General features: G+C 38.6%; 1 protein-coding gene across 3 annotated transcripts in view; it reads left to right on the top strand.

Annotated features, from left to right (window-relative positions):
• Positions 1-17069, top strand: part of MCCC2 (methylcrotonyl-CoA carboxylase subunit 2) — a 72788-nt gene that overhangs the window by 47261 nt on the left and 8458 nt on the right. For all 3 annotated transcript variants that reach the window (XM_063700696.1, XM_019013442.4, XM_019013443.4), the window contains 7 exons: positions 1766-1865; positions 1974-2069; positions 7824-7896; positions 10641-10717; positions 13018-13084; positions 15899-16055; positions 16871-16985. In XM_063700696.1, the coding sequence (XP_063556766.1) occupies positions 1766-1865; positions 1974-2069; positions 7824-7896; positions 10641-10717; positions 13018-13084; positions 15899-16055; positions 16871-16985 (685 nt within the window). The remainder of the gene's footprint in view (positions 1-1765; positions 1866-1973; positions 2070-7823; positions 7897-10640; positions 10718-13017; positions 13085-15898; positions 16056-16870; positions 16986-17069) is intronic.

Raw genomic sequence — 17069 nt, 5'->3', positions numbered from 1 at the left:
TGGTTTAAAACTCCTTGCCTCAAGCAGTCCTCCTGCCTTGCCCTTCCAAAGTGCTGGGATTACAGGAGTGAGCCACTGCACCTGGACTAAATTTTTAAGCAGTTTGACTATTTAAAAAAAGTAAAACTGTAGGCAATGTATTACGTTAAGGGTGTAGATTCTGGAATTTAACTTCCGTTTGCCTCCCCTATTCCCCTTGGGACTTAGACAAACTGCTTACCCTATCTGAGTCTCATTTTCTCATAGATAAAGTGAAAATTGTGAATAGTGCCTGCCTCATAACACAACATCTACTACATATAACAGTAATAACTCTATTACTATTATTCATAATAACCTGTTTAAAATTGTGAGGAAATGATTGGGGGTGATGAATTTTTTTTTTGGAAAGTACCATGAAATTTATTAGTCACAAGTGGCTCTGTGTTCTCTCAAATGCATCTTTATACCTCTCTTAAGTCATCCTTAAGAGCTAATTTGACACAAAGACTTATATATACAGTGTCTCATTAAAGGTTTTCCTTTCCTGCTGTTTTGGTAAATACTAGACAGTTTTCATAAAAAAGCATTTTATTTTAAATATTTACTGATTTAGAAGCTGTTCCTTCTGCTTCTATTTGACTTCTGACAGTGTAGTTATAAGTCAGCATTTATAACTGGTATTATGTATGAAGCATTTAAAATATATGGTCAGTCATAACATGATAAAATGTTGTATTAAATTAAAGAAACTGAAAAAGATCTACCATTTGCGAGGCATCTGTGGGCTATGAAAAAGAGTAAACATGGTCTCTGCTTTTACTCAGGAACTCCCAGTCCTAAAGTAGAGTGTCATGAAATCACTGAGAGCCTAGCTCTAAGATATGTCTCCCAAGGAGTTTGTTGTTTTCCCAGGCAAGCCATAAAAATTTAGATTGCAGCAGCTTAGTCCTTACTCATAAAATGAACAAATTATTTTTTTCAGGTATGTATTTTTGACTGACTTTACAGAGTTTTAAATACTTTATTAGAAAGTCATAGTTTATCTACATTTATCTACTATTGAAATAACAGGCCATCTAACTGGGACAGGACTAATAACCAGAGCAAGCCCGTACTTCATTCACTGCACTTGAAATTGAACAGGAACTTCCATGGCCCCTGCCACAGAACCGTTTTACTAGTTCCGATTTTTACCCATAATCCAAGGGCCAATGTATTCAAGCCTTTTCATTTGTTGCCTGTGATGGCTTACTGTCAGTGTAACTTTGTAGGGAGGGGGCTCAGAGTTCTCTCAGAAATGAGAGGCCAGAATTGGCATCTCCATTAGGAGCTCAGTTACGTACACAGTTTATGCCGTAACCAACTACATCATGAAAGTGTGCCGTCTGTGGTTGGCCTTCATCACACGCAATTCTGCTTAAGGTACAGGGGATGAGTACTTAATAGAAGCCTTTGTCAGCAAGGCCCCTTGGTCTAGCAGAGGAAGGTTAAGGTTAGAAAATAGAAGGCGGGGGTTCTTATGCAGCTACTGGTGGTCTTAGGTGAAGGTACTTAACTTATGCGTACTTCAGCTTTTCCTGTTTGTAAAACAAAGGGAATACAGTTTTGCCAGGGTTCTTAAAAGGACTACTTAAGATGACATTTATTAAAGATGACAAATTTTTTAAGTGTTTTAGAAGTAAAAGTGCTGTCATCTTTAGATGAGAGAAGATACTTGGGACTTGAGATATTTAATTATTTTCCTTTTCCCTGTTCTGACGAGTTTAGTTTGCTTATTCTGTAGAAAGTCTGGAGTAAGTGACTACTGTGCTTTGGATGATCATCATGCCCTTCACTTAACTAGGAAGGTTGTGAGGAATCTAAATTATCAGAAGAAATTGGATGTGAGTACGATATGTTCTTATATCTTTTATTTTCCTGAAATGCATTTTGACTCACTGCACCTTGAAATCATGTCTTTAAACAGGTTAACATGATCTATATTTCTGCAGGTCACCACTGAACCTTCTGAAGAGCCTTTATTTCCTGCTGATGAATTGTATGGAATAGTTGGTGCTAACCTTAAGAGGAACTTTGATGTCCGAGAGGTATGTGAAAGTGGAACTGTGAGCTTTTTGACCAGCTGTGAGTCTCTTTGTATGTGTATCTATTTTCAAAGCTAAAGGTTGTTAAGATATGTTCATGCCTAGAAATAGATGTGGATCTCAGTAAGGAGTGACATATGTGGCAATGATACCTTTCCATACTGTGGATATCATTGGCACAGAGTAAATACTAAAAGAGGGGAGTGGGGGACCTCAATGATTGGGAAGTTTTCATTGTGCAAAAAGTGTGATTTGGTCATAAGTAAGACTCCATGTCCTGTGCACATTATGAATGATGTAAGGCAACTTAACAATTGTCAGCTATTTCTTTTCATTGTTCTTATTTTGGGAAATGGATGAAATGTCAGTAAGTTGTTGGAGGAAAAAACGTACCCTTTTAGATCAATATGACATTTGCAATGATTAGACCGGATTACAGCTGAAAATGTTGCTATGGTTACACATTGTCGACATAGTGTTCTGTAATTTAGATGGACAACTTTTAGGGTTTAGAGTATATAGTCTTTTATTTTGTTCAGTATCCATAGTTGGCAGAGTAGTTTTTAAATTAGGAAATTATCTTAATATCAAATTCTGTACTGGAAGTTTTAATATTTCAAATTATATTTTCCCCTTGACTATAAAATATTATATATTAGTTGTGAAAAATATAGAAAATACAGAAAAGAAAAAAATTAAATTGCATATAATCCCACCCTCTAGAGAAGGTGGCTAATATTTGGATGTTTTAGGTTAATGTGTATATACGCACATTTTTATGTAGTTGAGAGTCTATACATATATTTTTTTATTTTACTTTTTCTAGTTTAAATTATAAACATTTTCCCATGTCTTTAGAAATTCTTCATGAAATATTTTCTACAGCTAGATCTTAATTCCTATAGTAGTACTTGGCAACATGGTAAGTAATCAGTAACTATTTTCTGAATGCATTGATGGATGTAACGTTCTGTTGTATGGATTTATTTAGGCAATACCCCAGCATTGCTAGTGGGTCTTAAATCCTGGATTTTATTGAGCTTCAAGTGATACTTGACTTTAGCAAACGTGACTTAGTTAATTGTAAATTTTTAAATTAGGTTTTTAGTTTGACTTTCAATTAATTATAAGCACAGGAAAAAATGGTACTTAAACTCTGACATACTTGAAAAATGTGTTGGGCCAGGCGCAGTGGCTCATGCCTGTAATCCCAGCACTTTGGGAAGTGGAGGCAGGCAGATCCCTTGAGTCCAGGAGATCAGCTGGCTAACATGGTGAAACCCCATCTCTACTAAACATACAAAAATTAGCCGGGCGTGGTAGCACATGCCTGTAATCCCAGCTACTCGGGAGGCCGAAACAAGAGAATCGCTTGAACCTGGGAGTAGAGGTTGCAGTGAGCCGAGATTGCACTACTGCACTCCAGCCTGGGTGACAGAGTGAGACTCTGTCTCAAATAAATAAATAAATAAATAAAGATAAAAATAAACAAATAAATAAAAGAGAAAAATGAGTTGTTCTAGGTAGCCAAGTTCTCTGGTTGGCTGAGAATTTACCCTTTTTCGTGTAACCACTGCAACCACTGCTTCCCAGGTTCAAGCGATTCTCCTGCCTCAGCCTCCCGAGTAGCTGGGATTACAGGCACCCGCCACCATACCTGGCTAATTTTTGTATTTTTAGTAGAGGTGGGGTTTTGCCATGTTGGTCTGGCTTTTCTCGAACTCCTGACCTTAGGTGATCCGCCCACCTCAGCCTTCCAAAGTGCTGGGATTACAGATGTGAGCCACCACACCCAACCAATTAATACATTCTTTTTAAAAAAATGTATTAAAGTTAAAGCTTTTAAGTTCAGCTTAAAGATACATTATTCTATGTATAAGTCTAGGAAATTTTAACATTTCCCCCCTTCTTCCTAAGAAATTTTCAAATATGCTGAGATGTTCAAAGAATAATACAATGATCACCTGCATATGAACCTCATAGAGTCAACAATTGTTAGAACTTGTGTCATTTGTGTGTGAAATACATTTTAAAGCACAGACACACCTCAGATACATTGTGGGTTCAGTTCCAGATCACTGCAATAAAGTTAATATCACAATAAAGTGAGTCACATGAACTTTTTGGTTTTCCAGAGCATATAAAAGTTATATTTATACTATATTGTAGTCTGTTAAGTGTGCAGGAGCACCTTGCCTTTAAAAAGTACATACATTAATTTAAAAATACCTTATTGCTTTTAAAAATGCTAACAATCATCTGAACGTTCAGTGAATCATCTTTTGCTGGTGGAGGGTCTTGCCTTGATGCTAATGACAGCCAACTAATCAGGGTGGAGGTTGCTGAAGGTTGGGGTGACTGTGGCAATTTCTTAAAAGAAGACAACAATGAAGTCTGCCACACTGACTGACTCTTGCTTTTATGAAATATTCTCTGTAGTATGCAATACTGTTTGCTAGCATTTGATCCAGGGTAGAACTTTGTTTTTTTTCAGACGGAGTCTCACTCTGTCACCCAGGCTGGAGTGCAGTGGCGTGATCTCGGCTCACTGCAAGCTCCGCCTCCTGGGTTCACGCCATTCTCCTGCCTCCCGAGTAGCTGGGACTACAGGTGCCCGCCACTGCGCCCAGCTAATTTTTTGTATTTTTAGTAGAGATGCGGTTTCACCATATTAGCCAGGATAGTCTTGATCTCCTTACTTCATGATCTGCCCGCCTCGGCCTCCCAAAGTGCTGGGATTACAGGCGTCACCCACCGCGCCTGGCCCAGGGTAGAACTTTCAAAATGAGTCAGTGCTCTCAAACCTGACTACTGCTTTATTAACTAAATTTATGTAATACTCTCTATCCGTAGTTGTCATTTCACAGTGTTTGTAGCATCTTCACCAGGAGTACCTTCTATCTCAAGAAACTTCTTTTTTTGCTCATTCATAAGAAGCAGCTCCTCATCTGCATGAAATTGCAGCAGTTCAGTTACATCTTCAGACTCCACTTCTAACTCTAGTTATCTCCACCACATCTGAAGTGACTTCATCCATTGAAATCTTGAACCCCTCAAAGTTACCCATGAGGGTTGGAATCAACTTCTTCCAGTATCTTTCATTTAATTAAATATCCTTAATGTTGATATTTTGACCTCCTCGCATGAATCGTGAATATTCTCAATGGCATCTAGAATGGTGAATCCTTTCCAAAAGGTTTTCGATTTACTTTGCCCAGATCTGTCAGAGGAATCACTATCTATGGCGGCTATAGCCTGAGGAAATGTATTTCTTTTTTTTTTTTTTTTTTTTTTGAGATGGAGTCTCGCTCTGTTGCCCAGGCTGGAGTGCAGTGGCACAGTCTTGGCTCACTGCAACTTCTGTCATCTTCCAGGTTCAAGCAATTCTCCTGCCTCAGCCTCCCAAGTAGCTGGGATTACAGGTGCACGCCACCATTCCCAGCTAATTTTTGTATTTTTAGTAGAGACAGGGTTTTACCATATTGGTCAGGCTGTTCTTGAACTCCTGACCTCAGGTGATCCACCCGTCTTGGCCTCCCAAAGTGCTGAGAATACAGGTGTGAGCCACCACGCCCGGCCCAGGAAATGTATTTCTTTAATAATAAGACTTAAAAGTAAAAATGACTCTTTGTTCCATGGGCTACAGAGTGGATGTTATAACAGCAGGCATGAAAAGAACACTCATCTCTTTGTGCATCTCTGTCAGAGTCTTGAGTGACCAGGTAAATTGTTAGTGAGCAGTAATATTTTGAAAGAAATCTTTTTTTCTGAGTAGTAGGTCTCAACAGTGGCCTTAAAAATTCATTAAACCATGCCACAAATACATATGCTGTCATCCAGGGTTTGCTGTTACATTTATAGAGCACAGGCAGAGTAGATTTAGGATAATTCTGCAACTTAAAGTCACCAGCTGCATTAGCCTTTAATGAGAGAGTAAGCCTGTCCTCAGACGACGTGCACTGACCTCTCTCCAGCTATGAAAGTCCTAGGTGGCATCTTCTTCCACCAGAAGGCTGTTTCATCTACACTGAAAATCTGTTGTTTAATGTAGCCACCTTCATCAATGATCTTAGCTAGATCTTCTGGATAACTTGCTGTAGCTTCTATAATACATCAGCACTTGCTGCCTCACCTTATACTTTTGTGGTACAAATGGCTTTTTTTTTTTTTTTTAAACCTCATGAATCAATCTCTGCTAGCTTCAAATTTTTCTTCTGCGACTTCACCTATCCAAGCCTTCAGGGAATTGAAGAGAGTTAAGACCTTGCTCTGGATTAAAGGGAATGTTGTGCCTGGCTTGATTTTCTATCCAGACTACTCAAACCTTCTCCATATCAGCAACAAGGCTGTTTTCGCTTTCTCAACATTATGGATTTTTTGTGAAGATAAGTGAATGTATTTTATGTGGCCTGGTGGTGTTAATTGTAATGCAAATACAACATAGTTTTTCACTAAATCGTCCTAAATTGCTGTGCCCTTTGAGCAGCCGTATCTCTGTGTGGAAGAATGATAGTTGTTACGTGTTGATTGCTTGTTAAAGGTACAATTTTTACAGGTATATAGCACCCAAAACAGATAACTGTTACATTCCCATTATATTATTGGATTTTTTAGGAAAAGAAGTAAAAAATAATTCAGAGTAAACCTTTACTTGATGGTGAGAAAGATGTTGGGAAGCATTCACTCAGTTTTCAGGCTTTGCATCATACAAAACAAGATTTTGATTGATGTGGCAGACAGAAAAAGGGAAGTGCAAACTATGTAGAAAAATAGTATGTATCATCTAAAATAGTTTCTGAAATTGAAAATATGCTTCCTGTTTAGAACTCCTTACAGTAGTCCTGATATATAATGATAAGCCCCAGGGATAAACTATTTAGTAATTTCCACTCCTTTATACATATGTGGATGATCCTTCAAGTATACCAGATTCAGAATCAATGAGTCTTTATTAAGTGCTTAATAATAGTGATAGCTACACTTTAATGAGAGCCTGACAGTATGCTTTAGTTAGCACTTTATTTTTATTTTTTACTTTTTTATTTTTCTTTTTTCTACCCTGTTAACTGATAGTGCTGTTTATCCTTTTATTTTTTTTCTAATTTATTATTTCTTGCTGAAAGGAATAGTTAGCACTTTTTACATTTTTTTTTTTTTTAACAGATGAGGAAACTGAAGCTTAAAGAATTTTCTAGTTTCTCAGTGGGAGAGCTGGGAGTCAGAGCTGGCTTTTCATCTCAGCATGATTTTTGTAGGTTCCTACTTCCTTACAAGTAGATCATATCTTCACAGCTCTTCTGTTCCATCATTCCAGAAGTGAGAACTGAGACTCAGAGGGGTGAAGTGACTTACTCCAGGGCATACCAGTCATACTTGATACCTTAGATTGGAGCCTGTGTCTTTTGACTCTGAGCCCTGTCTCTACCCAGCTTTCTGATTGCATCCCTGAACCTCTGCCAGTACATTCGAACAGTCCTTGAAGCTCTAAGTCTAGCAACCAGCCCTTGGAGCCTTTCCTGCTTTTCTTGCATGCAGCATGGTGCTGTTGCTTGTATAATGAAGTATAAAATCAGAACCCAGAATGACTTCAGGGCATTAACCAGGCATGTCAAATGAAATTCCAGTGAGATTTTCTGTGTAGTGTGAAATTTTGTGAAAGTGACAACTTCACTGTGAATTGTTTTCCTATAAGTAACTTTAATACGAAAATTCTTTTGTAATATAATTTCTCAAGGCCATTGTTGTTTTTCCTCTTAGGTCATTGCTAGAATCGTGGATGGAAGCAGATTCACTGAGTTCAAAGCCTTTTATGGAGACACATTAGTTACAGGTATAAAGGTGAAGAATTGAAAATACGATCATTTCCTGCTGCTTTGAAAATCAGGAATCTCTTGTTTCAAGACTGATACGCTTGACATGGGCTTTGTTGTTGAGAGCACTACAAATGTGTGAGCCAGTTTTAAAAGGAACTGCTTTATAAACATAATTTGTAGCTTAATGGCTTCATGGATCCAAATAGTTTAAAATGTTAATAGCTAGATGCTGTGGTGTGGGTCCCTATCTGTGACTTTGTGACATTAGTTGTATAAAAAGTTTCTTATAGTAAAATTAGTAGAAAATACTTGTAGTTCTTTTTGTTTTTCTGGATAACAATAATTATTTTGAAAGTTTCAGCACTGTTTCCTTTGTTCTTTACTGTCCAATTCAACGAGGAAGTTTTATATTGTGTTTAGCTTCCCAGAAGGATATAGAGTGAGTTAAACCTTCTCACAGCCTCTGTGTAGGTCTTAAGCTGATTCATGCAGACACTAGATTGAGAATTCAGTATATCACGTCAGGAAAAACAAAATAAGGATGCTTATAAAAGTTAATTTTTTAAATCTAAACTGTTTAGTTTATAGGCCTTTGAAGAAAAGTTTTTGAGATAGATGCTAGACCCATAATAATCTATTTGGGACAAATGGAAGAACAAATTTTGTGAATTTTACTTGTTCATAAAAAACTTGAAAATATAGTAGTTAGTCAAAGGTAATACCAGAGTAGGAAAAAAACTAGCTGCAGAAATCCAAATTGCAAATATACATTGAGGCTTAAGGATAAATCACAGTACTTTGTCCTAGTTTGATTTGTGAACAAAAGAAGGGTTCACACTGGGAGTAGAATTTATGTTTTTGTACTTAGGTGTTTAAGTGATTAAAAGCTTTTTGTTTGATTTATAGACAGGATTTGTCACCAAATTGTTCAGAATGTAACAGTCATTGTGTAGCAGTTTAAAACAAGTCAAAGCCATTTCTGCTTTCTCTAAAGATGGATGGGCTGTCTTTGTCATCTGCTTTTATGGATTTGCCTCCTACTTGCTAAAAGCCCTGTGGCACTCTTGTCCCCTAGAATACACAACCTGGTTTCTTCCATCTCTTGACTGTACTGGAGTTAAAATACATTTAGGGACAGAGAAGGGGAGTGAGAAGGAGAAGAAGGGAATGAGAGGCTGGTGGTGGGAGGTGGGGGTGGGGGTGGCGGATAAGAAGGATGGGAGGAATGAGAAGGTGGGAGGCATAAAGGGTGAGGAGGTGAGAGGGAAGGACAGATTTTTCTGGTTCTCAAATGTCTCTGGAAGTTCCTCAGGGTTTCCTCCTGCCTCAGCACTTACCATGTGTAGCCTCTAGTCGTTTCTTGGACACTGTGCTTTCCCGTTTGTAACTCAGGTTTGATCAGGCAGTTGGTGAAGACCCTCCCTCTATGGGTGTCCCTAGTAGTGTGGGGACATGTTCCCTACTCAGCGCATCCTGTCTGTGCCTGGAGATCCCTAAGTGGGGCCTAGTGTGGGTTGAATCTTAAGTAGTTAACAGGGTTGCACATTTGCAGGGGCAGCATCTTTCCAGTGAGTGATGTGTTAAATTCCCATGTCTTTGTGCAGTGAAGCAGGACTAAGAATGGATTGCTGGACTTTTTGGAAGTTTACCCCTTTCTGAATTGCTTCTGTAAGTGGCAGTGCCATTTAGGATGTACTGCATAAGTTTTTGGCTGGGATTTTAGGACTGAAAGACATGTAGGTGGCCATCAAATCAGGGTTTCATTGTATCACATTAAATAAACATGATAAGTTAGCCAGGTGTAGTGACTACTGGGGCCTATAGTCCCAGCTGCTTGGGAGGCCAAGGTGGGAGGATCACTTGAGCCCGGGAGGTTGAGGCTGCAGTGAGCCATGATCTCGCCATTGCATTCCAGCCTGGGCGACAGAAAAAGACCCTGTCTCATAAATAGATAAATAAGAACATGATGATTTTTAAAAAGTCATAAATCCAGACAAAGCCAGTGTAAAGAAGAAAAAAAAAAAACAAATCTTTAAAGATTCAGGCTGGGCGTGGTGGCTCATGCCTATAATCCCAGTACTTTGGGAGGCCAAGATGGGAGGATCACTTGAGCCCAGGTGTTCCAGACCAGCCTGGCAACATGGCGAAACCCCATCTCTACAAAAAATACAAAAACTAGCTGGGTGTGGGGGTGAGTGTCTGTAGTCTCAGCTACTCAGGAGGCTGAGGTAAGAGGGAGGATCACTTGAAGCCTGAGAATTTGAGGCTGCAGTGAGCCATGACTGTGCTACTGTGTTCCAGCCTAGGCAACAGAGTGAGACCTTGTCTCAAAAAAAAATTCAGTTTTCTGGCTTATCAGTATGTTGATACTCTCTCTTATCTGTTAATTTTTCTTCAATGATTATTTTGATATTGAAAATGATATTTTTATAGTATCCCTAGTGTCTGGTACATACTAGACACTCAGATATATTAAATGAATAAATGGATAATACACTAAGCCAATTATTTAATCAAATCAATCAAGACAAATGGATAACTCTACATGTATCATGACCCTTTCTAGAAGCAAAAGAAACCAGAGTCTAGGACCTTAGGAACAAGAAGATTGTGACATGAGCTGTTTTATACCATAGACAAAATCTCTTTGCATTTTAAACTTGGATCTGATATTAAAGAATGTGTAAATATGCCTCTTTCTTGTGAATTGAAGCCCTTGGAAAAGCACAAAACATAAATCTTCTTTGAACTTTCTTTTGAGGATTTGCTCGAATATTTGGGTACCCAGTAGGTATCGTTGGAAACAACGGAGTTCTCTTTTCTGAATCTGCAAAAAAGGCAAGTACTGTTAAAAATATTTCAAGATTTTCTGTTTTAATTTAACATAACGTTGAAGGTCAAATAATGAGTTAAAATGTATTGCATAAAAATGCTTAACTAGATGCCTCAGCAACCAGAACACTGTGTGCGCGGACATGTGTGTGTTTGTGTGTGTGCATGCGTGTGTATATATATGTGCATGTATGTTAGTATTTGAAACAGTTTTTATGGTGGTTTACATTAATGTGCTGTGACAAACCATCTGGAGCACTATTAAAAATGTACTCATTTTAGGAAAATTCTCCTAAGATACTTGAGTTATAATTGCTATAGAGGACATGTACATATTCTCAGTTGATAGAGAATACTTGTCCTGAAAGGGCTTCATGTCCTGGAGGGACTCAGAGGTCTCACGGTTCAAAGATTCAGGTGGTTCTGAGACATGATCTGTTTATTCTCCTCTATCCCATTATCGCTTTAACTTTATTGTATTTTTACTTTTTGGAAATGAGAATAGTGGGTCTTTGTTACTGGACCCGTGACTTTAAAAAAGGAAGTTCTTTTTATTTATTATTATTATTATTTAATTCAATCCTCCAAGACATCAGAAAAAAGAGGGAGTTCTTGAATATCTTTTGGCTTAGTTATTATTTGATTTCATATATCATCTCAGATTTACCTAAACTTGGATAAATGTAATTCATATACTTATTTGATAAAAATGTCTTTTAAAAAAATTTTAATTCACCAAACTACTTCAGGAGATAAAATGTTTCCTTAAGAAAAAATATGTTTAGTATTGCTTTTTCTCTTGAAATAACAGGGTAAAAGTTCTCTTTATTGATGCAGGTAATAGGCAGTTAAGCTCTTTCATACCCTAATTGAGGAAGAATTTGTCTTTGGTGAAACTTTTTATCAATAAAATTGGTTTCTGTATTCTGCTATTTATTATTACTCCTTCAACTTGATTATAAAATGAGAACAAGAAATTAAAAGTAACAAAAATAAAAAGTCACTTATAATTATACCAGAAATAGCTTTTAGTAACATTTTATTATTTTTTCTTAATAGTTTCCTTTTTTTAAAAAATTGATATGCTATATATAGAGAGGTTTTTCGTGTTTTCATTTAATAGTATATAGACAGTATTTCTCAAAATATTAGATATTCCTGAAATAATGACTTTTAATGAATTTATAATATACTTATTTCAATAGAGGAAATGTCAGACTGAGTCCAAACAAACTCTGCCTGGCTTTATTTGTCAGCTTGGTACAAATAAACCCCAGAGGAGTTATGTTTGGCCTCAGCCTGACGTTTCATTTGTTGAAATAAGCCCCAAAGGTCTATGTGATTTTCTCATTCTTGTAAACGTAGTCATATTGAAGTTGAGCAATTACTTTGCAATTTTGTACCTGACAAGGCATTTCCAGCAGAAGTAAAGAGAAATTCAGATAGACTAAAACATAAAGGAAATGGTTTATAAGAGTTTCCTAACTCATACAATCTTTAGGGAAGAAATAGTTGTATTTTTGTATCATTAAATAATTTCCTAAACTCAAGGTTAGAAGATTTCTATCACTCATCTAATCTAAAATCCCATTTATCTGGGGAATGTTGGCAAGGATGATATATTTACTATAATCCTGATGCATTAAAGAATTTCAGATGATCATCAAAATGGAAATGTCATCTTCGTATCCCAGGACGGTTTATATTCTGGCTTTTCTAAAGTGGAGAGCTAGAGAATTGTCATATAGCAGAGTTCAGCAATTCTCATTCGCATCAGTTCTTTCTTTTCTGTTACTTAAGTTTCACTTGCTGTTTACAGTGTTAGTGATTGACCTCATCCTTGACGCAACAATAGTCTTAGAGCCATGTGCCAGTGATTATACAGGTGATTGTGCAAAACTAGTGTAGTACAAACCTACAGTTACATATCCTATTGATAATGGAGTAGCACTGTACTATTACTGTTACTCTTTCTATAAGGTAAGACTAGCCAAACAAAGGGTATTCTTAGCCAGGAGTGGTAGCACACACCTGTAGTTCCAGCTACTCAGGAGGCTGAGACAGGAGGATTGCTTGAGCCCAGGAGTTTGAGGCTGCAGTGAGCTATAATTGTGCCACTGTACTCCAGCCTGGGCAACAGAGTGAGACCATGTTTCTTTAAAAAAAAAAAATTAATAAGAAGAGAAAAAATTTTAAAGGGGAGTATTCTTTCTTGTCTTTGGCTGAAGTTGTGGTGTTTGTAGAATGCATGATGATTAATAGAGTTAATTCCCTTTTAAAAAGATTTTTATGTTATTTGCTTATAGGGTACTCACTTTGTCCAGTTATGCTGCCAAAGAAATATTCCTCTGCTGTTCCTTCAAAACATTACTGGTAAGAAAATAGCTTAATCAGTTTGGTTGTATTGATTCCAGAGCTGTACCATCAGTGTGGCTCATGTATTGGACAGCACACATGTAGACCACTTCATCAGAGCAGGAAGTTCTACTGGACATGCTCTTTCTGGAGGCCCTTTAAGAGTTAGCACTTTTCTTCATGCATGTTAAATATTCTGAGGAGATTATCCATATTTTCTTTCCCCCAAGTAGCTGGGCCTACAGGCATGTGCCACCATGCCTGGTTAATTTTTGTATTTTTGTAAGACGTAGTTTCACCCAGACCATGTTGCCCAGACTGGCCTCAAACTCCTGAGCTCAAGCAATCTGCCCGCCTTGTTCTCCCAAAGTGCTGATACTACAGACATGAGCCACGAGCCACCACACCTTGCTGATTATCCATATTTTCTAAGTGAAGCTATTTCTGAGTTATGTACCTGATCAGCATTCACATGGCCACCCTTTACTCCTGTGTGTGCACAGCCACACACCCAGCAAGCAGCAGGAGCATGATCTGATCACTGCAGAGAGCATCATGCTTTTCCTAGGACCCTTTTCCTCCTCAAGATTTCAGGCACGTGCTACGGTCTTCCCTTTTATTGTACAGTTAATTCAACTTAAGTAACATCATTTTAAAATGTATGTGTATACCCTGAACCAAAGTCTGGGGATTTGAGTTTTGGCCCCAAAGAATGGTATGACCAAAGTGAGATATGTCACCTCTCTGGACTTTACTCCAGAGATGACCTTAACATGGTGGATAAATTGATTTTTAAGGTCTGTTACGGTTGAAGAGTGAATTCTCTGATTCTCTGGTATCCTTCATTATATGTTGCAGAGTGTCTGAGATATACAGGGCACTCAGATATGTTGGTTAGCAGAAAACAGCCTCCCCCATCCCAGGCTACCTCAGCTTCAAAGGAAGGAGAGGCTCTTAGTACTTGTTGGGATCATGCAAGCCTCTTTGAGAAGGAAGAGTCAGGCTCTTGGCAGTCAACAGGGCTTGAAATAGTACTGGTGCTAAAGCATCTTCATCCTGTGAGCTACTTAGGTTCATGATATTTGGTTAGATGAGTGTTGAGAGAAGTTATATCCAAATGGCAGCCTAAGAGGGTCCTGCATGGCAACTTATGTAAAAGGGCAGATAGAAAGGATTCTGAAGCCTAACTATACCAGAATTCTTGTTTTTAATAATGATTCCTGGATTGTTAACCACCAGGCAGTTAAAACTCTGTGGTTTGAAGATATCTACATTTTTGTTTTGTTTTGGCCCTGTTGGGTTGAGTTTAGTTTTTCAGCATTGCATTTGAGGTTCCTGTGGGATATTCACCTGGAGGCATATAGTAGGCAGGTGAATAAGTCTCAGCACAGGAGAGGTGTTTTAGGTAGAGATGCAAATGTAGACATCATCAGAATATGGAGGTAATTTTAAAGCTGTGGGAATAGATAAGAACCCCCCTGAGAGAAGAGAAGAAGGTTCAGTGACAGTCTTCGAGTACCTCTGATTTTTTCCTTTTTCTTCAAGAGTAAAGGAAGATGGGGAGCATGATTATGCAGTTTTCTTAAGATGGGAAGGAGAAGGATTTGAGAAAGCGAAGTGAGATGCCTCACTCTTCTTTTTGAAGGCAGGATCCCCTCCAGAGAATAGAGGGATGGTGGGTCGGGTTGGGTGGGGTGAGAACTTGAAGACAGCTGATATTTGAAGTAGGTATGGTGGGAATGTTACAATGGAGTCAAGGCTGGGGAGATTGAGGAGTTTCTGAGCTTTTCTGAGGGTCCAGCTGAGTAGGATAGCTGCAGGAAGCAGATGGTGCCAAGTAAAGGGCTGTGCTGCCATTCCTGTGGTGACTGCAGAAGGCACACGTGCTCTGGAGGAACTGGTTGGGTTGAATTGGATGACCAGATACTGGAGTTTGGCAAACCAGGGATAGTGGCAGTCAATGAGGCAGGTGAGTCTGCAGGTCCACAGATGGAAGAAATGCCTTTGCTGGAGACTTGCGGGGTAAGGAGACAAGCGAAGCCCGATTCAGTGTTATAAGGCAGAGAAAGAGGAACCCAAGTTCTGGAAGGCAGTGAAGTTGCAGAGCAGCCTCCACAGAGCTAGGGGCTTGAAGAAATAGAAGGATCCTGTATTGAAATGGAAAAATAGTGTTTTTTTAACCTTGCTATTGAGTCACTGGCAGGGACTGTTAGCATCTCTATGAAACATTCATCTTTATGTCTTCAAAGTTTCAAAGCATCACTTTAGAAAGAACAGTCTGTTTTAAAACCAGGTCAGTGAAAGCTAAAGCCCTTATAGTTGGGCTCAGCACAGCACTTTGTCCTTAACTAGCCATGTCACATTCTTTTCAGCATCAAGCTGCTTCTTTGACATCATCTCCTTTTTAAAATTTTTATTTATTTATTTTTAAATAGAGGTAGGGTCTCGCTTTGTTGCCCAGGCTGGTCTCAAACACCTGGCCTCAAGTGATCCTCCCGCTTAGGCTTCCCAAATTGTTGGTATTATGGGGGTGAGTCACTGCACCCAGCCAAGATCATCTCTTGAAGATAGATTGCATCCTCATATTGTTTGAAGGTTTCTGTGTGCATCCAGATGAACTGCTTTAAGCAAATTTAGAAAGTGATTAGAGAAAATTTTATTTTATCCTTTTAAAGCAAACTTTTTAACGGTATGTTTCACATATAAACATTTTCTTAAGGTGAGAGGCATTTAGTAAGATGAGTTTAGTAAAACAAGATGTCCTTTTGGTGGAATTACGTTCCGCATATTAATCCCATCACCCAGAGGCTCTCTTTCTGATCTTTCTCTCAGGATTTATGGTTGGTAGAGAGTATGAAGCTGAAGGAATTGCCAAGGATGGTGCCAAGATGGTGGCCGCTGTGGCCTGTGCCCAAGTGCCTAAGATAACCCTCATCATTGGGGGCTCGTATGGAGCCGGAAATTATGGGATGTGTGGCAGAGCGTATAGGTAGGTGTCATGATTTTCTCTGAAACAAAGAAACATGCTTCAAGTATAAAATACATGGTCAGTTTATTTCAGGTGTATTTGAAATATAGAATGCCATTCCCAGATCTCAATCAATTATACCGTAATTTGTATCATTTGGAGGGGTGAAATGAAATTTAATGCCAAAGGTGTTATTTGGAAGAAATCTACAATGGGAGTCAAGAAATACTTGAAATGGCTGATAATGAAAATGCCACACATTAAGATTTGTGCAGTGCAGCTAAAGTCTGGCTCTGAGAAAGGTACGTAGCCTTAAAGGCATATACGGGAAAAGAAGCAAGACTGCAAGTCAGTGAGCTAAGCCTTCATCTGTGGGAAGTTCAAAGAACAGCATGTTAAACCCGTGACAAATAGAAAGGACATAATGAAGAGCAGACATCAGATAGAAGAATCAGTATAGCCCAAAGTTGTTTGGTTTGAAAGTTCAACAAACTTGATAATCCTATGCTTAAACTAAAAAATAAAGAGAGACAGCACATGTAACCACTATCAGGAATGGAAAAAAGGACATGACTGTAGATCATGAGAGGATATTATGAACACTTTTATACCCAGAATTCCATGGAGAACTTAGAAGTCCCATCTGTGCTCAGGCCCCTCCTCTGGAGTCTAGTCTGGGGTGTGTTCCAGGCATTTGTATATTTGTGAAAGCTCCACAGATGATTGTAATGTGCAGCCAGAATCAGGAACCACTAATTTAAAAGGCAAACATGGGCCTCTGAAAATCTATGTTGTATATTGACTTAATTTGTTTATTCTTCCTTTTCTTCCCCCAGCCCAAGATTTCTCTACATTTGGCCAAATGCTCGTATCTCAGTGATGGGAGGAGAGCAGGCAGCCAATGTGTTGGCCACGATAGCAAAGGACCAAAGAGCCCGGGAAGGAAAGCAGGTCGGTGTCGTTTTCTCTTGTTTCTCTCTGGTTTTGCCTCTCACCATAAACACCCTGGAGCCAAGGAGCAGCGTGCCTGGAAGC

The sequence above is a fragment of the Gorilla gorilla genome, chromosome 19 (genome assembly GCF_029281585.2).
Source record: "Gorilla gorilla gorilla isolate KB3781 chromosome 19, NHGRI_mGorGor1-v2.1_pri, whole genome shotgun sequence".
NCBI lineage: Eukaryota > Metazoa > Chordata > Mammalia > Primates > Hominidae > Gorilla > Gorilla gorilla.
Note: the sequence above shows the minus strand (reverse complement) of the source record. Positions and strands in the feature narration are given on the sequence as shown.